Source organism: Dermacentor andersoni, chromosome 7 (assembly GCF_023375885.2).
Source record: "Dermacentor andersoni chromosome 7, qqDerAnde1_hic_scaffold, whole genome shotgun sequence".
NCBI lineage: Eukaryota > Metazoa > Arthropoda > Arachnida > Ixodida > Ixodidae > Dermacentor > Dermacentor andersoni.
In genome coordinates this window covers 136902421-136927147 of record NC_092820.1, presented here as the reverse complement: position 1 = coordinate 136927147, position 24727 = coordinate 136902421, and the positions used below count along the sequence as shown (strand labels likewise).

General features: G+C 46.0%; 2 protein-coding genes across 3 annotated transcripts in view; both read right to left on the bottom strand.

The window, feature by feature from the left end:
- LOC129385599 (uncharacterized) overlaps positions 1-13434 on the bottom strand; it is a 28462-nt gene extending 15028 nt beyond the window's left edge. For both annotated transcript variants that reach the window (XM_072289115.1, XM_072289116.1), the window contains exons 1-4: positions 13391-13434; positions 12305-12398; positions 7637-7782; positions 170-207 (exon numbers count right to left, since the gene is read on the bottom strand). In XM_072289115.1, the coding sequence (XP_072145216.1) occupies positions 170-207; positions 7637-7694 (96 nt within the window). In that variant the 5' untranslated portion in view covers positions 7695-7782; positions 12305-12398; positions 13391-13434. The remainder of the gene's footprint in view (positions 1-169; positions 208-7636; positions 7783-12304; positions 12399-13390) is intronic.
- Positions 13435-17992: 4558 nt separating this feature from the next.
- Positions 17993-24518, bottom strand: LOC129385532 (uncharacterized). Its single transcript, XM_055072173.1, has 6 exons — positions 23655-24518; positions 21693-21730; positions 20890-20971; positions 20736-20764; positions 20280-20334; positions 17993-18102 (listed from the first exon to the last, which is right to left on the bottom strand). Exons 1-6 carry the CDS (start codon positions 23707-23709, stop codon positions 17993-17995), a joined length of 369 nt encoding a protein of 122 aa, XP_054928148.1. The 5' UTR covers positions 23710-24518.
- Between the last annotated feature and the right edge of the window lie 209 nt (positions 24519-24727).

Below are 24727 nucleotides of genomic sequence, written 5' to 3'. Positions count from 1 at the left end.
AGGAACGGGTACCTCATAGCTGCGCTCTAAATAATACGATATTCTGTGCAATCATATACACTTCTCGGTGCAACCTATCCTTGTGTGAATGTTTATGTTTGACTGACAAAAAAAAATCACTCAGTGATTGTTACCTCAAGAAGGATTGCGGATAGATAAACGTACTCACCGACTGACAGGTAGCTGCTGATACAGTCATAGCGTAGCCTGAAAAATACAAAGTAACAACAATATAACGACAGTGGCGTGCATTACGCATCTAGAACACTTAAGACCTACCCTTGAATTAGCAACTGCATTTATGTCTGCTCTTTATTTAACTAGTTTTCATCTTTTTTTTCTTTCGTGAATTGCTGCGCTACAAAAACAATGTTTTATACAGCAAACATCAGCTAGCCCAAGAAGACGTTATCTCTGTGCAATATGTCTTCTCCAAATTTGCGAGAAGTTTTCTTGAAGCAGTGAATAGTCCCACGTGTCGTACATCGTAAACTACCACAATGTATTCTACGTGGGAAGAAATAGAATATGTGCACTTTATATATTATAGTCATTATCGACACATTCGGCTAAATAGCAGGAAAGCTATCATCAGCGTTTCCCCTCTGTGAAGAAGGACAAGCAGCGAAGCTGTGGTGTGTTTTACCTCAATCGGTGCATCTATGTACATATAGGTACTATTATTATTATTATTATTATTATTATTATTATTATTATTATTATTATTACTACTACTACTACTACTACTACTACTACTACTACTACTACTACTACTACTACTACTACTACCACTACTACTACTACTACTACTACTACTACTACTACTACTAATACTGAAGGACACAGACAAAAAATACAGTTTTTGACTGTGGAGTGACTTATTCTTTTATGAAGCAGTGACGTGTGCAAGTACCGCCGCATGGCAGACGGGGATTCCACAATATTTACTACTTCGCTGTGAACGACGTAAATGCAAATAGTATATGAAACTCGCCGTAATGCTAGAGTAGTCTGAGCGACTAATTGTACTTTGATTTGTTTTGGAACAGTCTCGAGAAAACAAGAGTTACAGCCGTTTTTTTTTGTAACCATACTCCCTCCGTAGACGGCCATGTATTGACAGCAGACGGGAATTCTGTAACGTTTACAGCTGCACTGTGAACTAACTAATGATGACAAGTAAATGAAGCTCGGCGTGCTGATAGAGCCATCATAGCGGCCATGTTTGGCATATTTTTTTTCAAGATATCTAAATTAAACTACCTACACTAGTTGTACATTGTTGTTCAAGTGATTTGATGAATAAATGTTGATTTTATGTCTCTATTCTGTCTCTAACATGTTTGCTTAAATGTTCCCAAGTTTACATGTTTATTATTCACGCTATGTGTTTATCAATCATGTTATTCATGGTTCACGTTTATTACTCACTTAATTACTATCTTCTGGTATTGTATTTCACACGCAATTATGATTATGCCTGTCGCATCTCCATGGCCGGCCTATTGCGTAGGTGACACTCGTATTCTTCAGATGTCTCGGCAGCCACGCGTCTGTACTGGGCGGATGTCTTCCGCTAGGGCCCCCAAACGACGACGATGATGATGATGATGATTATGATGATGATGATGCGGCATCCCCTTTGAAACGGGGCGGCCTCAAATCGTCACCTAACCTGATGAGTTACTCAAGTATGCCATCAATGCTTTTCCTTCCAGCATTCTTGTATAAATGTTTTAATCTTATCTACCTTGTACCTTTCCCTATGCCTGTAATAGATCCGGTCGTATCAGTCTCTTCCGTGCTTTTTTTCCACCAATACTCCAAACGTCTCTTCCTTATTTCGACTGCTGACCTGTTGATACTTCCGTCTACTTTAAATCGAAGCGCTTCTGGAAGTTGTACGTTACGTGTTGGTCTCGCTGGGTGAATCCCTTCGCATTCCGTTAGAACGTGCCGAGTCGTCTCCGGATTTTTGCTACTGCAGGCACAAGCCTCATGTTGTTACGACCTTTTGCTCCGGTATGTTTTTGTCCTTGGGCAACCAGCTCCAGCCTCAAGTAGCAAGGCACTGCCCTTCGCGTTATCGTACAGATTTTCCCTTCTTATTTCCTTTTCTCATTCTTGTAAATCTCCGTGGTCTTTTTCGTTTCCACTCTTTGCGTCCGATTCGCTGTCTCTGTTGCTCTCCCTTTCTTGCTGATCAATCCTACTTGTTTATCTGCACTATCAGCTACCTCATACTTGGTTGCCAACTTTCTTGATCTCATCCTCCATTCTGTGTCCGCGCTTTTCAAAGACAGATAATTGTGCACTTTAGCCGTCCATTTATTTTGACCAATTTTCCTGAGTTCCTCTTCTAAACTAATTTTTCTGTGCGCTTCTCTGACTTCAAATGAGGCCCAAGCCATGTCCCCTTGCACTGCCCCATTTTTGGTTTTGCAGTGGGCTCCCAAAGCCAACCGGCCCGCTGATCTTTGTTCAACTTGCAACCCCGACAATGCATCCGGCTTTAGGCACACAGTGGCGTTTGCGAACGTCAGCGCTCGCATCACAACTTCTTTCCAGATTCCGCGCACACCTCATATATATTGCGACCCCAAAGGGCCCTATGTTTCATTATCGCTTTATTCCTATTCCATTTTATTTTCAGATTATCTCGGTGGGTGCTTGAGTAAGCCATTCCTTCGTTTATTCATACTCTGGGGCATTTATATGACTTGACTAAGGGTATAACTTGCTGTTGAGTCGAGACCACGTCTCCTCATTAAAGATAATTCCCGATTTCTCTGTGCTGAATTTTAGGCCTAGATTTGGCGTTGGGTTGCCACACATATTGACCAGTGTTTGTAAATCTCTTGCATTGTCGAGTAGTTGCTGTCCGCATACGTCAGGGGGGGGATCCTTCTGTTACACCATTTGCCCATTACGGCTGTATGATAAATCAAATCCTCATTGACTGATTTCTAATGGTATATTTATGCCCGTAACATAAAGCTCGAACAACAACGGAAAAGAATTATGGTGTTTTACGTGCCAAAACCACTTTCTGATTATGAGGCACGCCGCAGTGGGGGACTCCGGAACTTTCGACCACCTGGGGTTCTTTAACGTGCACCTAACTCTTAAATTAAATTATGGGGTTTTACGTGCCAAAACCACTTTCTGATTATTAGGAATGCCGCAGTGGAGGACTCCGGAACTTTCGACCACCTGGGGTTCTTTAACGTGCACCTAACTCTTAAATCAAATTATGGGGTTTTACGTGCCAAAACCACTTTCTGATTATGAGGCACGCCGCAGTGGAGGAGTCCGGAACTTTCGACCACCTGGGGTTCTTTAACATGCACCTAACTCTTAAATTAAATGATGGGGTTTTACGTGCCAAAAACACTTTCTGATTATGAGGCACGCCGTAGTGGGGGACTGCGGAAATTTCGACTTACTGGGGTTCTTTAACGTGCGCCTAAATCTAAGTACACGGGTGTTTTCGCATTTCGCCCCCACCGAAATGCGGCCGCCGTGGCCGGGATTCGATCCCACGACCTCGTGCTTAGCAGCCCAACACCATAGCCACTAAGCAACCATGGCGGGTGAACAACATTAGAGACAGAGGGCATCCTTCTTTTCTTTTGGGGGGGGGGGGAGGTTGCTGCAAGAAAAACACAAGACTTGAAAGAAGGGGCAACACGAAGCCGTTCAACAACACGAATCACCAAATGGCCTACACCCACACTTTGCTATGGCATCCTTGCTTCAGTCCTCGGTGAATTTCCACCACTTCATCACAATTTCTGCCTTCCCGCGCAATTTTCACTCGGTTGTCTCTATATATCTCCCTTAGCAGCTCCCCGAAATTGTTATCTATGTCTTCATGCTTGATAACGCTGCTCGACGTCCTGCAGCTCCTGGTAGGCCCGATAGTTTAGGGCTAGACGCAGAGTCGGATACGTCGAAGACGGACGAGTGAAGTTAATCTATATGAAGTTAGATCGCACTTGGTGGCGTCATGGCAGAGGATGACATCGACTCAGACTTATTTTCAATCCAGTTTACGGCTCCTTACACTTGTTTCCTTTTCTTGTGTTTATAGTTGCCGGCTATTGCTGTGTGTTCTCGGCATGACGAGGTATCATTTAATATCATTGTCATGTTCATACGACATCTACAACTCGCCTAAACCAGTTGTTTATTTCTACAAGTGGTTGCAAGATACCCAGATCCCAGATACGCCAAATCCGTCTCAAGTCGGCAAAGACCTTGTCTTCAAAATCAAGGCGAGACAGGCAAAATGCGAGACTTCTATAGGTGTAGCAGGACCTAATTTATTCAAGCAGGCTACGTGATGTTTGCCGCCACCCTCTTTCCAAGGGAACGCGAATATCATCATCATCATCATCACCAACTAAAAGCTAAAGTCACTGAAAAAAGTAAACCTGTCTCCATCCGGATGAGCCACTTGATTCCAGGAGACGCCGCGGCGCAACATCAGCTAGAAAGTTTTCCCAAGCGGCTGAGACAGACAAGACAGCGGTTGGAGAGGAGGAGGTTTACAGGGCGTGGTCATGGCCGAACGCTTCAATCTTGAGGCGGAGCTTCGTCTTGTCTACCCCTCTGGATTTGGCATGGCTGCTGCTTGATCTCCCTCCTTCTCTCCCTCCCTCCCTCTCTCTTTCTTTCCCTCTCTCTCTCTCTCTCTCTCTCTCTATATATATATATATATATATATATATATATATATATATATATATATAGCTCAGAGTAGCCAGCTACACTGAGCTGGGAGAAAAGCAAAAGGGAAAGAAAAGGAAACAAGGTGGTTGATGAAAATGACCGAAGGAAGCGAGATGGGCAAAATGCTAGACTTCTATAGATGTAGCAAAACCTCATTTGATCAAGCATGCTTGGTGAGATGTCTTACCGCCACCCTTTGGTGTTCATTCTTGGAAGGGAGATGCAAACCACATAACAGGTACGTCTATTCATAGCCTACAGTCCAGACCCGTACACTGGAAATACTTAAGCAAGTCCTGGAAGGCTTGAGAACGAGATCTCTAACCACGCCAGGGCCTCTTGATATAACGTCCTCTCGGAACGGTAGGTGGTCGAGGTGGGCAACATCACCAATAGATCTCAGTCGCCCTTCCACGCATTGAGGGCTGTCGTGTAGCACCTGCTTCATGGATTATAGCGTACGGCATTGCGCAGTATGAAAACTCGGTGGGTCGCATTAAGTGCACGTAGCCCACAAGGAAATTCCAGCTGCAGCGTATGTTTCTGCAGAAGACTGGAATCACTACGCTGAAGTTTCGGTGGTATCCTAAATGGCATCTTAATAACCAGTCTCTGGGTGCTTCCGTGGCGATATTCCGCATGGTCGCAAAGCATTAGAGTCGCTCTTTTCATGACATTTTAGAGAAGGCAGTTCGTGTTCATTCTTGAAAATTAGATTGTAAGCAGTGACACTGAGCCATCGAGAGCCTTCTTCGCTTCTGGATCACCTAGTTCACTTCCAAGTGGATAATAGTCCCATAAAAACCATTTAATACCAACATATAGCGGTAACATTGATTTGCCGAAGTGTATTAGCCCGCCACTTCGAGGAGCCAGCACTCTGTAGGGGCTTTCTTTCATTATACCTATAAGTAGCCGCATAGCAGATTTTGCGTCGATGAATATTCTTCACACTTTCTTCAATATTCTTTGCGGAGGAATGCACAAATCTGCCCATCTGTAATTCACACTAGTTACATGAAAGTTGATGCTGCCTGCTCACGTAGAGGAAAATGTCGAATGACACGATGTACCAGCACGACGAAAGCCGCTGCTGATGGGGACGACGACACTCACCTGTCTGCATGAACACATCACCCACAAATGATATATATATATATATATATATATATATATATATATATATATATATATATATATATATATATATATAGCTTGAGGAAATCACGCTGGCCCTGGTAGTTAAATGAAGCAAAAAGAGTACGACGTACTTTGAATAAGCACAGTAGATTGCACTGATGTTTTCGGTTGGTGGACCAGCCGAAACGTAAGTCCTTATTAAACGTACGTCGTACTTTTTTACGTATCCGTATTTTACATATTCAACGTGCGTCGTACTCGGAGTCAGGTGGCAGAACGATTGTCTGAGTGCGTTAAACTGATGTCGATGGCCTCTATGCAATTACTATACAGTCAGCAAAAGCAGTACTCTCAGCCATTGCGGTGAAGGAGGCGCTGTCCCCAAACAATGACATGTATCTGAATGATCAGAGAATGGTAGAACTTCTGCCGAGTCACTGAAGAGAGAGAGAGAGAGATAAATGAGACGCGAAGCGCAGGGAGGTTAACCGGAAGATAGATGTCCAGTTTACTATCCTGCACTGGGGAAGGGTTAAGGGAAGACAGAAACATATAGAAAAAATACACACACGCAGAGACACAAAGAGCGACAGATGAGAAAAGAATACTCTGTAACAACTCTGGGATGTGTTTGTTGATATTATCACTGGCCGTATTGATACGTCTGTTATAGTGACGATGAAGCACTCGGATAAAAGCAGCCAGTAATCTCCTGCACAACCGAAGCTGTCTTGAAAGTCATTTCTAATAAAGGAAGAGCTACGACAGTTCACTTAAAAAGGCCAAGGCAAAAATGTTAGGCAGACGAACTCGGATTAGGAAAAGTTTACACGGAAATTAGCAAGGATCAAACCACATGCCGCAATATCTTTCTCTGAAACGGTGCACTGCGTCAGCATAATTTTTTTATTTTCTTCTGTTTTCGTCAGAACTCAACGTTTATTAACGCGAACGCTATGCCATGTATGGGAGCAGATGGCATTGTCCCGCGAAGCAGCAAAGGTCGTGTTGTGAGGCGCAAAAAATAACAAGTGACCCAAGGAAGGCCACAAGCGAACCAAATCATGTTTAGCCGTGTATAAGAGATGATCAGTTAATAGCAAAATTAATTATAGATTGATTAGGGAACTTATCCCGGTGGATTAAGGTCGATTAAAGTGGATGGAGGAACATTGAAGTGGATTCGGGTGGATTAAGGCTGATTATGGGGGATTAAGGGAGTTGAGCTGAATTACAGTAGGATTACCAGGCTTTCGCCTGCGCGTCTCTTAGGCGATAGCTAAGGACACCTGGATTTTCTTGCAGCTCTCGTTAGAAAAATAGTTAATGCTTTATAGACGCTTAAAATGCAGGAATGCTTTAAAATCCAATAATGGTTCAGTCCACTGAACCCTATGTACTCGGTCTATAAGCAAACATGAAGGTTTCTTGTTCACATAACTTATTGTGCGAAAAGGCGGAAGGAATAACACATGCGTTCGCCGCACTGCGGATTCGCATAGTTCAATCGCTTTCCTCCACAACTATCGTCCAACAGTTTCCGGCCCTGCCAGTGCCGTGGATTAACTTATATCTTTTGCTTCCCCAGCTCGACCTATTCGTTATCGTCATTAAGAAACTGTATGTAAGATAGAAGGTACCTTCGCTTTTCAGAAAATACATGATGATTAGACCAAGCATGATGCACATAAAGAAAACATATTTACTTCCGATTTTTTTGTTCTTTTGGTTGTAGTTGATGCCATGACAGCTACATGCTTACTTCGGGCTGCAGCGCCTAGCGTAGCTTGGCGGTGAGTACTGACGTGGCGGAACCGCATCCGTTACCACACACGTAGTTGCTGCCGTCCCTGTCGACCCGAGTGATTCTGAAAGGCCCGCAGTCTTTACCAGCCCGTATGTCCACACCTGCAGTACAGAATAATTTGGCGCTTATAAAAGTAGCAACATTTTACGAAGTAGAAGGGGGGAAAAAGCAAGCATAATTAAGCATGCATGACGAGCTTCCTTTTACGTTGCATTTCAATCTGTTTCATTCTGTTCCTGTACATATACACTCGTAACTTTAAATGCGGCCATTGCGGTGACGAGGAAACACTCCGTCATGATCTGTGCCAGTGCCAGCGGTACAGGGCACAAAATCAATCGCTCTCCGTCGTGGTCACTCACTCGGACGACCGGCTTCTGCCGGAAGAAAAAAAAAATTCTGCAGTACTGACGGGAGTTAACATCGCATCAGAAGGCCGTTACTGCTCTACGCGCTATCCAGCGCCTCTAATTGGAACGCCCTTCCTTGTTACACTTCTTTTAATGCATACGCATTCTTAGGCGACTCACCAAGTAAATCTATCAATCGGTCCGTCTCTCCATCCTTAACGCGTTGCTCGATGCGCTCAACAAAAAAAAAACGCAATAAATTTGAAAGGAAAAGCGTTAGTACTGAGCTTCGAACCTATGACACCACTCTTAGAAACGGAACACCTTTTTCCCCCGCCTTTATTGCCTGAAAACAGTGCGATCCAGTACACACTTAAAAGCTAAAGCATGTGAACACGTCAATCGACTAAACACCCACGTTTGCAGAAGGTGAGTATACCAGAACCATATTGTCCCGAGGTAGTGACCGTCAAGAAAGGAAAACTGTGAATGGTGAAACTAGCGTTTTATTGGGCGAATTTGTGTCCACAAAAGCAAGTTACACCCAAAGCACCACAAGAGCGGCAAACACGGTCGGCGTCCTCGAAATCTGATGTGCCGGTCAAGCGCGTCGGCTCTTGTACAAGGTACCAAAGTAATCGGTGGTGCCCCCGTGTCTTTCACAAAGTTCTCCACCATTCGCGTCACGCATAAGTGAAATCAGATTACACAAGATTCGGTGACAACAGACAGCGGATGGAACCATCGATAACATTCGAGAAGCTTCCGATACATGCAGGCGCGTCCTGCGCCGTACGATAACTCTTTTTAGGTGGTGAAAAGCGGTCACCCGAGAAAAGAAGGAGTACCCGTGTCAATATGAAAGTGTTGTACCGGCGGCACAAAACAAATGTCTTAAAAGAACCGTTTCTGTGCAGGCTTTGTTGAAAAAGTCGGTGAGAATGGAATAAAAGCAATCTCTAGGAACACATGTACAGCCGACTTGGGCCATTGTAGACATTGGGAAAATAGCGACTTAGCGAAAATTTAGTGCCAAACACGCCACATACTCGATGCGCTTCGGTTGGGGATTTAGTTTGGCGATAGTTTGAGATTGCCTTCACCAACCGCAATGGCACACATCTATGAGGGATCATGCGCTTCGCGTCACGCACCACAGACAGATAAGCAGTGAATGAGTTCATAAGGATAAGGAGTGATGAGGGTTTATGTGGGTTTCATCACGGTTGATAATGGTTCGACGCTGGCGGATAAGGGGCTAAAAAGCGATAAGGGCTTATAATGGCCGGAATAATTTTGATAAGGTTGATAAGGGTCGGATCAAGTCCGATAAGATTCATACGGACCGATAAGGGTTAATACTGGTTGGATCCTGTCCTATAAGTTTGATAAATACAGATAAGGTTTTATAAAGAGCGCGTCAATTACGATAGGGTTGATAACAACCGATAAAGACTGACAAGGGCCGGATCAAGTGTGATAGGCTTGACAACGACCCATAAGGTTTGATAAAGGTTTACACTGGTCGCATCAAATTTTATAACTTGATGCGCCACTTGGACAACTCCAGTGGAGTTTCTGCATAATATTTTAATCTTTCTCTCTCTCTCTCTCTCTCCTCCCTGTCTCTGTCTTCTTTCTCGCCCCTATTTTGCACACCTCAGTGAATGATAGATAGCCAAACGTTCGCATCCGGGTAATCTCCCTGCCTTCCCAGCCACCTTTCTCGCTCTCTCTGTGTCCTCTTTACTGAGTGTCCTACGAAAGACGCGCAGAGAATCTCTCTGACAAATGTTTTAATCACCATTCTAGTTTGACATTGTCTACATCCGAGAAAGCAGGTGATGGCATACGTGTATTTGCCGCGTGAATATACCCCCGTCGAAGCTAACAAGCTTGCCTTTGGCGTTTCGTCTTGTCTTGGTGGGCGAATAACGTAACCATGTTAACATTGAATTGGTCTCTGGTTCAAAGAGTGTCGGGCATGCGCAATTTTCTACGGCGGCACGGTCAGTATCAAATTCCAACCAGAGAACCGCACGCGACGCCGCCTGCGTGAGAGCCGAAGTGGCCGCAGTCACCGAGAACGCGCTGCCGGACGCCGGCCTTGGTGCAGCCAGGTACGTCCGACGCAGGAACTTTCGCCGCATTAGAAGTGTTTTATTTACAGCGCAAAACTCCCGGCCCAGCATTTTCGGCAACCGAGTTGGCCAAGGAATAAATGAGTACACCTGAAGTGTTCAGATATAGGCGACGTGCCCTGTGCGCCGAGCTCATGCACGTAGTTTTCTTTTTGTACTTTGCCATAAAATTCACTTCTCAAACATTCTATAACTACACAGCAAAACTGATGCCAGGTGAAGAGTTCTGTGCTTTACTTGTCATTCTTACACTCTAAGAACAGTTTACACCCTTTGGCTTGCCCCTTCTGCCACACAAAAATAATCGTCATCTGCCTTGATGCGTTTCCTTTCTTTATCGCTGCGAGCCCGGAACGTTCCAGTAACGAACGGCACGCGCGTTATCACCATAGAACAGTTTACACCCATTGGAGTGCCCCTTCTGATAACGCGCGTGCCGTTCGTCACTGGAAAGTTCCGGGCTTGCAGCGATAAAGAAAGGAAACACATCAAGGCAGATGACGATTATTTTTGTGTGGCAGAAGGGGCAAGCCAAAGGGTGTAAACTGTTCTTAGAGTGTATCTACCAAATTTGGCTGATTCTTCCAGAGGGCTTAACCAGTTTCCATAGGATTACCACATCTATCCATCCATAGGACCATTGTGATTAGATTACCACATCTGTGAGTAGATTACCAGGGTGAAGTTGAGAATTTGCACTCCTGGGTTAGATATAGCGTAGGGGAAAAACAGAGCGTCTAGGACTTCGGTGGCGTTGGATAGAACCCTAAAAGTTCCCTGTCCCTTACGTACATCTTAGGACTGACGTACGCATACGAGGGTGTTTTTCCCCGTAAAATATCCTTCGTAAGTTCAGCCATGAAGAGCACATTCTCATCCACATGACAGTAACACTACGCTTCAAAGGAAACTGCGGTTTCCACAGAAATAATTCAGCTTCGCGGTCTAAGAAAATTGACAGTAAAGGACTAAGGATCTCACAACTTTTAACGGCAGGGCATCCTGCCGTTCTTGGGCGTATTATTTACAGAGGACCTTATTTGGAATACTCACGTTGACAAATTAAAAAGTGAGCTATCTCGAGTTACTGGCTGCATGTATAAAATACAAAATATATTACCCACGTGGTTGAAACAAACATTATATTACTCACTTTTCTATTCAAAACTCAGTTACGGCATTTTAGTCTGGGGAACTACGACAGCTTCAGACTACAACAAACTAATCATTGTACAAAAGAAAATATTGAGAATGTGTGAAAACTATGTGGGTGACAAACGAAGACTCCGAACAAAACCGCTCTTCATTAAATATAGCATGCTTAAAGCAGATCAAGTTTATTATTTCAAACTACTCCAGTGGATATATAATAATAGGCTGGACACAATACCTGTCGACAGTTGCACCTCATACCCAATACGTAAACCACGCTATGTAAAGCCCGCCACAAGAACTAATTAAGGAAAGCAAACATTGAATTATCGAACGATTAATATATTAAACAGTGATCACTTTAACGTACAATACACACAATCATTCCACAACTTCAAAAATGACTGTAAAAACATATTAGTGGGCAGTGACATTGCATTTCTGTTTTGAGTAGCTTGTGCTCATCCCTGGTAACACATGTAACCTCAGTTATGTTACAGATTTTTCTCAGCGCTTGTAAATCATATATGCCATTGTTTCGGCATTTGCATTGTGTATCAGTCTAAACCTTCGTTTTTTTCTGAAATGTTTCTATGTACTGATCTATTTACTGTATATGCTATTTATTTTCGAGCAAGTGATTCTATGGTTTTCTTTTCTTTGTTGACTTCTGATGTAAGCCAATTTTATTGTTATGTAATACTTATTGCTTATGTATCTTCTGCTTTTTCGAAATCTATCCCGTTGAAGCAAAAGTAATGCTTTGGAGACATGTGTTCTGAATAATTGAATTTTTCGTTGCTGTGTGCTGTGTGTTAAAAATATGTTCGGCAAATATGTATGTGAATGATATGTCATGCTGCCTTGAACTGTAGGGGCGCAGATGCTCTGTCAGGCATTTTGCCTTTACCTCTGCCCCCTACACGGAGAGAATCCGTGAAACAAACAATAAAGAAAGAAAGAATAAAAAGCGTACTCACACGTAGCGAGGTGGGTGCCGTAGCAGGGACACTTGGTGCACCTGAGCCCAGTGTCCTTGTAACCGCAAAGTTGGTTAGCGCCGCACCTTGGACCCTACAATGGTTAAAAAATGTCACCAAAGAATCTTTGACTTTCTTGACAGAGCAAGTGTAATGTCATCTAGTCGGGAACATGGAGGCCTAACGTTTTGCTCAAGGAGGAGCAGGAGGAAGAAAATGAAGGAAGGAAAGGTATGGAGGTCAACCAGACGCACGTCTGGTTTGCTACCCTACACAGGGGAAGGGGTTTAAGGGAAGCAAAGAAAGGAGAGGGTGGTAAGAAGGTACTATCGATGTGAGCATACGTGTGGATGCCCATAACTTCATGCTTATAATCGGTCACTAACGTCAGTCGCTTTCATGAAGCGTAGCAGTGCCCGCGTCGATTTGTAAGCCTGCGTCGCGTGGGGTCATGGTCCGAGAGTCTTACCCCTGTATTCAGAGATGCACCCTAACTTGGATCCTATGCTTGACTTGAACTGGCTGACGCCTGCTGTGAACGTGCCCAAGATGCTCATTGCGTTCCCTTTGGCCCGTTCACGTCAGGCGTCATGTAGATCACGTCAAGCGTGGGGTTCAAGTTAAGGCACATTTCTGAATACGGGGATTAGTCTTCGAAACTGGTCTGTTATCTAATTGGTTTAGCACATTTTGCTCAATGCTTCGTGATGTAAACATGAGCTTAAGCTGAACCATTTTCACTCTGCGGCTGCTGTGCCGACTTCCTCGTTCCCTACAGCTGATGTCGCTTACGGCACCATGGCGTCGGCAGCGTAACAGCTGTGATATGGTTCTCAAAAAGTCCAAAGATATGCTCGAACTCGGCGTTTTGTGCTGACGCACCGCACGGAAGCCTTTTGCTTATGAAAACAGATTGCTGCAAATGTAAATAGTGCTAGAAATAGTGCCGACAAGAGCATTCACAACGCTATCTGTGCAAGCGGCGAAAACAGTCGGAGTATGTATGAAACGATCCTATACTTCTAGGATTAGCGACAAAAGCGGCCCTTATGTGGAACGCGCCCAATGATGAAACCACGCACTTACGTTTTTTCCGCCGCATCTGGTATCCTGGTGTTCCAGGACAACGCCTGGAAAAAGGAAGGCCGAAATTGTCACTTTAAACTGCGAGGCGCGCGGGCTTAATTGCACCAAATTTCTATTAAGCTAGAAAGTTTGACTGATGTCATTGCAATTCTAAACTTTATATTCTTGCTGCTCTACATTCTTTTTTTATTGTTCGAGATAGCCTGATGACAGCTGTATCTTTAAGTCAACAGCAAATAAGTTCCATGAGCCACTGTTACAGAACAAAGAAACAATTCGTGTTGACGCGGTCTACAACGTGTCTTGACTGCGTGATTTTTCAGTCCAATGCTGCCCCTTGGTCTGCGGACGACGCTCTTGCTCCGAGGTCGCAAGCGTCTGTACTTTCAAGAAAAAATGCAGCAGATCCAACGAGCTCGAATTCATATAAAGCGAAGTTTTATGCAAGTATAAAGAGTCGAAAGACGAGTAGATGCAAGCACAAATACGCACACATACACAAGCGCGGGCGCACGCAAATTACACCGAGCCTTTTGTTAAGTGGAAATGCTGACTACTAGCGAATACGACGGACGCCTTGAACGCACCATGGTTTCAGAGGCAGCATGCGCATACGTACGTAGCGCAATTTGAGTGCAACACATATTGAAAATCTAGAAAGCACAGCGCCTTAGCAACCGTGGTTGAACGCTGTTGGGTGAAACGCCACCGGCGAAGCTCGATGTCCTTGAAGCCGCTGTGAGATCACACCTTGCCACCCTAACACTTTTTACGCTAGCAAAGCCGAACCTAACCTAACGTAACCTTAACCTAACCTATCGCGGGCTACACGCAAAGGCAAGAATCCTCACGACGTGACACGAGACCTGTCGCCGGGGGTGTGCCAGCCAATCGCGTCGCGTTCAAAGGCGGTTGCTAAGGCGCTGTGCCTTCTAGATTGTCAGTATGCGCAAGCAAGGTGGCGGCACCCGCACGCACGTGTCACGTGACTGCCTCGCCGACAGCAACCCGCCTCGTCCCGCGGCATCGCGTGACTGTATCTGCTCCGCTCCGTCAAGGCGCGCTGGTGACGTGGAGTCGCGGCGATGCCCTCTCCTTCTCACACAGCGCCTGGCGCGCTAACGCGGCAGAAGGCCTTCCGATTCGCCCGCTCTGCTCAGTCGAGGTGCACTCATGAGGTGGCGTCGCAGCCAATGGGAATGTAGGGGCCGCTGCGCTGCTACAGACACCGCCGGGCTATTCGCTGAATGGGCCATTTGGTGCTTTCACATAAAATTGTATGGCCGGTATGAAGCGAGGCCCGTCTGAGCATTCGCTACTCCGGCTCTCCGAGATTATTTATGTCGGCTACAGCCTACCAGCCTACCAGCCTAACTGGTACAGCCTACCAGTCATACTAAGTATGAGCCCGTCATGATTGGGTACGCTGAAAAGGACCTAGGCATAGATACTTTACTAAATTAAATTAAATTATGGGGTTTTACTTGCCAAAACCATGATCTGATTAAGAGGCGTGCCGTAGTGGGGCGCTCCGGAAACTTGGACCACGTGGGGTTCTTTTACGAGGACCTAAATCTAAGTACAAGGGCATTTCCCCATTTCGCCACCGTCTCAATGCGGCCGCCGTGGCGTGGATTCGATCCCGCGACGTCGTGCTTAGGAGCCCAACACCATAGCCACTAAGCAAGCGCAGTGACTGAGGCACCGATGCCGAGAACATGTCTTGGGGTTCAGCGTCGCATCTCAACTGATGGTACAATCGATGAAGCTCGCGTCGCCCCTGTACTTGTCTTTCTACGATGCGAACCTCTTTGAGTGTCTCTGTAACTGCTGTGCCGACACCGACCCCACACCTTGTGGCACTTTTCGACTTACGGCCGTGCTCCACCGTATTGAAATTCAATAAATGCAAAGAATTCGCCATACCCTCATACCTTGCCTCTGCTCACCTTCCAAATATGCATCCATGGGTCATGCCCAAAATAAGGGTATGCCTCTCTGTATCCGCTCTTTCAAAAATAGAGTATAGTTTCCATGGGCTTCAGATATCTAACATTTGAATATGAAACAATGTGAAAGAATTTGGCTCCTCGATGAAGGTGTATAAAGAGGGATTGGTATCGTCGTCTGCGTGAGCTGCGCCTGTCGCCAAGCCTGCACATCGTGTCATTCGACAGTTTCGTCTGCTGACAAGACGACATCACGGTCCAGGGTAATCAGGAAGGAATTCTTTAAGTTTCGCGACAGCCGTCTCAAGCACGGACAGTATTCAATGACGCGAAAACGGCTCTTCACCTACTTATAGTTTCGATGAAAAAAAGCTCAAACAGAGTAGTGACTGTTCAAACTGCTCAGCTATACACTCGATCGGAAGAAAACGGCCACCCCATTACTTTTCAGCGGTGTCCCAGTCACTACGGTGTACATGGGAACGACCTCGCCGATGCCTGCGTGAAGGAGGCATTCACAGAAACAACTCCTGCTTGCAAATATTCCTTTTCTAAGAGAGGACACCCACTGCCTTCTCTCTAGTGGCATACGAAAAGCGGCCGAAAGAGACTGGGGCCATCAGGAGAATCAGCACAAATGACTCCAGAGAATAAACCCTAACATAAAGTTTAGGCTACCACCAAAACTGAACGTTGCTCGGCCAGCATTCTGCACACACTTAGGACGAGGGTGGCGTTTACGCGTGGGCATACGTGCACCTAATGCGGCGCCCCCTGGTCTCCGGACCGTGGACTGCGCCATGTGCATAAGGCTGTTGATGATGTGTTGTGTGGCTGCCCTCAGTAGGGTGGAAGTGTTACAAAGTTGACTGGTGATCTTGTGCGCCTCGGCAACCAACCGTTGTCGGAGGACGTCATTTTAGGCTCTTGGCAAGACGTTAAGTTTAGTTTTCAGGGGAGGCAGAGGCGTGAGCCTGCTGTCGGTGGTTCTCCCTGCTTTTCTCTCATTTGCATATCTCTCTCTCTCTCTCGCTTGATTTTCAGGCCATCTAGGCATTACTTTATTTTTAAAGAAGTACGGCTCCGACCTCTAAGCTTTGAGTAGACCAAACAAATTGCTTGTAGTATGTTTCGCGTCCTCTTTCTGTCGTCATCGTCAACTATCATTCTCCTCTTTCTTTCCCCTTCCCCCCGTACGGAGCAGTTGGCTAGAAGAATGTACCTCAGGCCTACCTATTTGCATCTCGTAAAGTTTTCTGTGTCCAAATTTATTTATTCATTTATCTTTTTATTTATTTATTTATTTTTTTATCCACTTGATGGTATTGGAAATGTTGGCTGCTTTCGTCCTTAGCTTCTTCCTAACTTTTCATTGACAAATGTATTTACAGGGTGCCCGAACTATCATGCACCAAGATTTAAAAATAAGCAAATTCCACGTAGCTGGACAAAATCAAGGTAATGTAGTTGCCGTTGCTTTGAGATACTCCGATTATATTTTGCATTCTGCCTAATTACATATTTAGTAGTATATAATTATTCATCTTCTAAAATATTAGAATTAGGGAAAAAGTGTCAATGAGAAAATTGTAGGCCAACATGAAACACTTCCGATGAAGCTTTCTGTTGCTCAATACGTGCTACATAAAAGGGTTTTGACTTTTGGCCGCGCACTGCCACGTATCACTACAAACACTGCTACCCGACTGGACCCCATACCGGCGGGCATCGTGAAATCCCTAGGCAAGTCTGTTTGAAAACATCTCACTACAGTATTCACTAGGCACTTTTGTGCTTTCTCAGAACGTCTGGTTTGCGCGAGCGGCTTTGACTCAAGTACTGTACGTACACGTCTCTACACCTTCTCTCTCCCTTCTCTCTATTCCCCTTCTCCCTTCTTCTAGCGTAGGGTAGCCAACCAGACCCTTGACTGGTTAACATCCCTGCCTTCCTATATTCATCTCTCTCTCTATCCTGAAAGACCGTCCGATCCCATCCGACTGATTGTGCGGTAGAGTGAGCCTTGTGCGCCAGGGGAGGAGTCGACGCTGGCCTACTAAGTGATTATCGATCAATTACTGTGACGAGTGTCTAGTATAGACTTTTTGCTCAAGTCGTGCAGTCATGAATTAGTACGTGGGCAGAGAAGTGTGGCATATTGTCTGAGCTCCAGAATGGCTTTCAAGGAAACTGACGCTTGGAAGACAATCTTTTTGTGCTCATCAAAACGAGTGAGGTGGCACGGAGGGAAACGAGAGGTTTCCTCGCATGCTTTCTTGATGTCGCCAAGGCATTGACAGTGTGTCGCACGACGAACTTTTGCGCCGACTAGAACGACAGGTGCCTCGAGCGTGGATAGCACTTCTCCGACAGATGTACACATATAGCTCGGTGGTAGCGTGCTCCAGAGATGCCAAAACAAAGCCTGTGATAGTGACAAAAGGACCCAGGCAGGGCTTCCCTCGGTCCCCGCTGCTCTACATGTTGCATGTGGAGGGGCTCGAGCAGGCTCTTCTGGAATCCCGAGTTGACTCGCGTTCCACTTCATGTGTGACAGCGCATGCACATGGCCGCTATCTTAATTGGTGTTCGCGGATGACCTTGTGTTACTTGTGACTTGTGTGCGGAGCGCATCAGTGACCTCCAAATTTTGTTAACTCTCGCTGCGGAGCACCTGCGGCGTCTTGGTCTCCACTTCAATGCCAGAAAATCCGCAATCTTGCAGTTTTCGGGCACAGAGGGAGCCATTAATGTGCTTCTTCCCTGTGAAGGAAGCATACCAGTGTCGGATAAATACAAAAATCTCGGAATGAACTCTTACGCCTCAGTGGTACTGTTTGCCCAACACGAGGAAAATGTACAACAGTTGTCTGTGACAGCCACCAATGTGTTGCGTCGATGGTGCTTGGGGGGGGTGGTACAGGTTCTTTCTGGTGCGTGAACTGTAGAAGGCAATACGTGTGCCGGTGCTAACATTCGCTGACGCCATCTTCTGCCTTTCCGTAGGAACATGCCAGTGGTTGGAACATGGTCAGTGCGACTTTGGACGACTACCCCTGGCATGTCATAGGCGTGTGGCAGTCGAGGCTATCCAGGGCGACCTCGGATGGTCCAGCTTCGAGGCATGCGAGGCAAGGAACAAAGTAGCCTACGAGGGACGTCTTCCCCTCATGAATAATGAGCGGTGGACCCGGCGCGTCTTCCGGTACACCAACCTAAAAGGCGGTAGCAAGCAGTGGAGCAGGCGTCTCTACAAGTTATGCAGAAAGTTCTTCCTCTTTACTTACCCCATCCGAGAGGACAGCGAAAGGAAATTGTCAGTAAGGGTGTGAACAAGAGTACAGGAAGTGGAGACGTCGACGTGGCAAGCCGCTATGGACCAAAAATCTAGCCCGGTCCTGCATAGAGCTCACGAGACGACCATCTCTGCGGAGTGGTTGTACCACAACAGTGTTGGCAGTGCCCTTCTGTTCGGCACCCGTGCGGGAGCACCGCGCACTAAAGTGGATAGGCGTCGTTTCGATCAGTCGGTGGACGACAGTACGGTACAGTGCAGGGCATGCGGAGACGACGAAGAGAACATAGAACACATTCTGCTCCGATGTCATCGCATGTGCCCTCGTCAACCGGATGGCACCACACTTCCCGAGGCACTCGGTTTTGTCGAAGCGCGAAACGGCTGCGACACAAACGTGCAACCCCTCGCGGCGACTTCCATCACGAAGGCGAGACTTCTAAAGTAGCGGTCAGGGGGTGTTACGGTTGGCATGTAACACCCCGGGCAAAAGGGATGCTCAACTACCATGCCTCATCGAAACGAAGGGTGGATTCCTAATTTGCTGTGGTTGCCTTGAGTGCTTACCGGTCTGGCAGGTGCACGGCAGTACTTACAGGCCCCTTCGTGTGTGCATGCATAAGCGAAACGAACAATGGATTCCTAATTTGTCATGATTGCCTCGAGTGGATGCCGGTCTGGCGGACGCCCTGCAGTGTTCACAGGCCCCTTTGTGTGTGTGTGTAAAAACCCTTTCTGCGAACTGTCAAACTCTAAGGTATCAGCTGCCTACGATCCCCAGTACCCGGGGGCTGCCGCAAGCTGAGGCACGCTCGGGAAGACGTCAACTGAGAGAATGAATCAGCCACCCATCCACAACCAGACACCCTTTCCGGAAACCAACGACGCGCGAAAGAGAAGGGATCAGCTGCCTACGATCCCCAGGACCCGCGGGTTGCCACCAGCGGAGGGAAGCTCGGGAAAACATCGTCCTGGGAAAGTGGCTGCCGCCGCCAAGCACCGTGGGACTAAGTGCATATCATGTGGCGGTGACGTGAGCAAGATCGCGCCAACGATTTTAGTGGGCCTACTTAAAGGGCCCCGCAATGTACTTTTTTACTTCATTCTCTTCCTCTCATCTTTATCCAAGCATTGAATAAACCATGCAAATTTCGCACTAGAAGTCGTCTCGTCCCTGCCTGATCGCCATGGTCTACCGGGCGCCTGCAGCCTGCCGACAAGGCCAAGCTACAGAATAGTTACGCCGGTCGAGCTTCAAGTAACCGGCGTCGCAACAACTGGTCAGCAGCGGTGGGGTACGCTACCCTGAAGAACGCAACAGGGGGCAGTGACCAAGGTGTTTACGCATGTTCATAGAACTGATGTATATTTTCGTTTTGATCATTTTGGTCAGGGCAACAATGCGCACCCGATGCGCAGAGAAAGGCCACAACAATGTCGTAATCATCATCATCATCATCATATGAAGATAAGTTTTGCGTCTACTTTCCTTTCAACTACAGTGCGCCTTTTAGTTGATAGTTGGCGTTTGTGTTTCCTGGTTTTCTTCTCATGTGTGCGTGTCTGCACGCCTTACCTCCTTTCACGATGAATTATGTTGCTGTCACTAGCTCTAGTATGAGAGGGAAAAAAGTTACGTACTCACATTCGTACTGTGCGGAAAGGCAACCCCTCATGCGACACTCGTACCCAGGGCTGCACTGCAAATGAGAAAAGTTCATGTTGAATGACGCGTAGCAGTTACCTTCAAAAAGTGGGACGACTCTGTACAAAAATTTAATCGCGGACCCATTTATTCACGCTGCCGTAACAACCAAGCAGGATTTTAGTTTAGCCCACAATTACTTTAATTTAGCAACTTTTATTATTTGAACTGCTCAAAACGGGCCTCCGGGTGCGTAAGATTGCCGGCGTCATCAAGTTCAGAAAAGTCAGAAAGGAGCATTGTGCGCCTCAATTCAACTGTTAGCCCGTTGAGAACGTTCTTTCTTTAATAATACACGAAATAGGTACATAGAAAACTGTGGGCGTCCTTGTTGAATGGAGTGCAAAAAAATGGAAACAGTAGAACGCATACAGAAATGAGCTTGACGATACTTACTGAGCATGTCGCACCGGAAGCGTCAATACCTGCCAAGAAGAGAACATTTATTGACTCTAGGGAGAACATATCTACGCATTAGTGGAAATAATTTTGCCTTCGCGATTGGATGGATGCCCCGTATATGTTCAATATTAAAAGCAAACATACTCACAACGACGATCAGTCTGACAGTTTCCAGAACTGGAGAAGTTGGCGTGCGAAACGCAGCGCTGACTAACCGAGCAGTCAGCATCCTGCAGAGCGCAGACCGTGGATTAGTGAAGCAACATGGCGATGCGGAAATGAAGCGATTGAGCACTTCACTGCGCCAAGAAACGGCAATGGCGTAACATGAAGGTTGGGAGAAAATTAATGATTCTCGTACTTTGTTGATCATGGTACCACACATAAGTGGGAACGTACAAAACACCATACATACATACATGCATACATACATACATACATACATACATACATACATACATACATACATACATACATACATACATACATACATACATACATACATACATACATACATACATACATACATACATACATACATACATACATACATACATACATACATACATACATACATACATACATACATACATACATACATAGTTTTGGTACATCAGGAGGGTTTCGAAGTGAAAGCTGTGAGGGAGACCTTCCTTGAGCAACGTATAGAGATTAGCAGTTAAACGCCAACAATTTCCATGCTCTGATTTAACATGCCGAATAACTCATTTATAAGAAACAAAACGCATACAGTAATTTCTCCCGACCGGATCGAATTCAATAATATTTCGTCTCGCGCATCCCAAATTTCTTGCTACTATCCAGCCTAACCCCTTTGTTCTCTCTTTTTTCCATCTTTCTCCCTTCCTGAGAGATCTGACGAACCAGAGTGGTCAAGCACTTGTTACTTCTTAATTAATACATGCTTTCAAAAATGACAGCCGCACGCACCGTCTGGCAGGTCGTCGCAGAAGCGGCCATACTGTAACCTGAAACACAATGTTGGGACCATATCATACGCAGTTCCTACAGGATGCCTGCACGCGGAACCTACGCACCAATGTTAAGGTAGAAATGAGGTACGAAATGAACGTTAATGCAAGAGCGCACAGTACATCGCTGTTTCAAATGTCAACTAAAGTTCGCTTCAGCCGAGGCACAAAGTTGGCTGTATAGATCGTTTACATATTGTGACGTCACGAACGCCATGCCGGCGCTACATCCATGGGTCCTCCGCAGAAAATACTGCTAAAGACTCATGGAGTACGTTCAGCGTAGATGCATGGTAGCCTCGCAATATTGCGGCTTGGGTATCGCAAGTGCGCGCCGTCGGTAGTGCTTGTACTCCGTTTTGAACTTTGAAGGACAACGTTGCGGAAGCTACGTAAGTACAGCGTGGACACAGCGGCCTCATTCCGCACGTTTCCCAGTGCAATTGTTCCGGATCTACGATGCCTTCTGGACGGCGTCTGCTTCATGCACTACAATTACAGCTTGTGGGTGTGAGTCCACGTTAAAGCGGCAATTGTTCTAATATGCGACGTGCGCTGTTTTGAGTTGCAGAAACATGTCACTCGGCTCGTTCACTGTTAAATAAGCTCAGATCCGCGACGCCTGTCATGTAATAATTGGATCATATTATGCGGCACGAAAACGTGAGATCTGAACGTTACAGCACACTAGATAACGCACGCCTACATATTTCAGCAACAAGAGAAGTCTCTCTAGCCTTCGTAGCGTTGCCTGACATATCTATGAAACTAAGTATTAGAAACTTCAGAATTTGTTACTTGCGCTGGCAACACTGTATAAATAAAGATGTCTATGACATCCAGGTTCAGTGCGGCTCTTTTGTTTGGTGGCTGTATTCACGTTTCTCGCCTGTGGCGTCGAATCGAGGTGTTTCGTCAAAGCCTAAAAAGTCCTTGCTACCAGTCGCCTCATTTAGATGGGTCTCAAGAATCCCGGTGACGAAACCATGGAAACAGTTTCACTGTGCATGCAAACGTCCGGCCTGCCCAGCGAGCCGCATCAGATTAGTTTAAAGACAAAGAGCCTTTGAAGCGAGCTTCCGCGAAAGTTGCAAGCACTTGTTCGCGGTTTTTCTCCACTGGTGCAAGTACGATACTTAAAGCAAGCATTTGCCATCACCATTCCCGGCGTCAAATTAGCACTCGCCGGACTTCATTTAGCTGAAAGGTGCCACGTTTCTCATGAAGTTCACGTGTAATTGCAAATCAAGAAACGCAATCGAAGATCAGCGTCGCGCATTGTTCAAAGAAGAGAATGCAGAAAAAAAAAAACCTTTCTTAGTGTACTTTTTTGAAAGTGCAGTCACGCAAGAGCTTGTGCGAGGAGCCGCATACCTCGAAACCTTCGCACTTTTTCAAAGTACTGTGAAGTGCCAGAAGTTCACCACAAGGTAGAGCATTACGTGGAAGCTTCAGCTCGATGCAAGCGCCGACGTCAGAATTCAAACTGAAGTGACACGCAGAAATGGTTGCATTAATTAATCAATAACTTTCTTTATTTGGATTACGCTTCTTGCGCTAAACATAGAAAGTTCAATATATCAGGGACAGTTGAAAGGATATTGCACTTGCTGAGGAATGCATTCTTTAACCGCGCAAGCGACAATGGACGGAGAAGGAAACACACAGGACAAGCGCGCTTTTCCTATGTGTTTGCGTCTCCCTCCGTTGTTGTTTGCACGGTTACATAACGCATTGCGATATCGACTACCAAGTATCCCGCCTCTCCTTGGTAAACTTGCTGAGGCCCTCAACATTCTTTTGAAAAAACACATGTGCGAAATTCGGTAGATCAATGAAGAAAGAAGCACTGAAATATGAAGTTTGCGAGTCCCCAACTATACAAACTAACAAAAAAATGTTACGATTCTGCGAAACCCACCAAGCATGGCCAACGCCCACAGCCCCACATGGCAGTACTCCATGGCTGTGCGCATATCCTTGAGACTCCGTAGAACCGTCCCACTGTCGTGTCTTGCACGTCTCAAACAGAACGACTGGGAAACGACAGCGGAGAACGGCGATGCTTTTTATTCCAACAGCTAGCCTCGTGCTGCCGCAGGAGAGTTCTCGCGTGCTCGGGGCGGGGTTTGTGCATGCCCGTTCAGTAAGCGAGCAGTCACCATCTGCCTCTGACTGCGTAGTACACGCGACAGACTGCTTATCGGAGCGTAGCGTGCGGGCTAGGTCAGCGGCTTCTTTTTTTTTCTTTTTGTAGTGCTGGTTTCCACGTCAGAGAGTGCAGCAGATGCAGCGTTCCGGGAAATCACTTTTGTCGACACAAGCGTTCGGCGAAGAACGGGAACAAATTCGAGTGGCCCGCACACATCAGAAACGCGCTGTGCAAAAGCATATTCACAGCTTCCGCTGTTCGTTATGATGAACCAGTTAAAACAATCTAGCATAGGAGTTGTGTGTGCCCAACCGAATATAATTGTTTGTTAGCGGTAGATTTGCAATTAGATTACAGTACGGTGTTTAGCGTCCTGACACGTCACAGTGCGTTGTGAGGCCCTGAATCAGTAGCGAGGGGGCTGTCGATGAATTTTGGCCACCCGGGGTTCTTGAACGTGCGCTGAAAGTACGGTACGCTTTTGCGTTCTGCCTCCACCTCAATGCGGCCAGCGCGGTTGCGATAGAGCCAGCGACATCGTGATCGAAACACAAAGATTTACATTTCAGTCCACTGCGGTACCTTTAATTGAGCCTAGTGAATAAAGATTGTTAGTTAATCCCTTATATTGGTTTTATTTCCTTGTACCCATCAGAACAGATCTGTCACAGACAGAGCTTTGATTAAAAAAAAAGAAACCAATCCATCTGACTTGAGCACGTGTTATTGCTTACAAAATCATGCAGAGTGAATGGCGAGCCGAGACTGCAGACATAAAAATAAGTTTAATAGTTAAACAGCCATTACTAAGAACACAGAACACTTGTGCGTATAATTTAAAT

Coding starts and splice junctions, on each gene's coding strand:
- LOC129385532 (XM_055072173.1), bottom strand. CDS start 23,709: ATGCGCACAGCCATGGAGTACTGCCATGTGGGGCTGTGGGCGTTGGCC. Junction 21,731..23,654: donor GTGGGCGTTGGCCATGCTTG/GTGGGTTTCGCA, acceptor ATTGTGTTTCAG/GTTACAGTATGGCCGCTTCT. Junction 20,765..20,889: donor CTGTCAGACTGATCGTCGTT/GTGAGTATGTTT, acceptor TCTTCTTGGCAG/GTATTGACGCTTCCGGTGCG.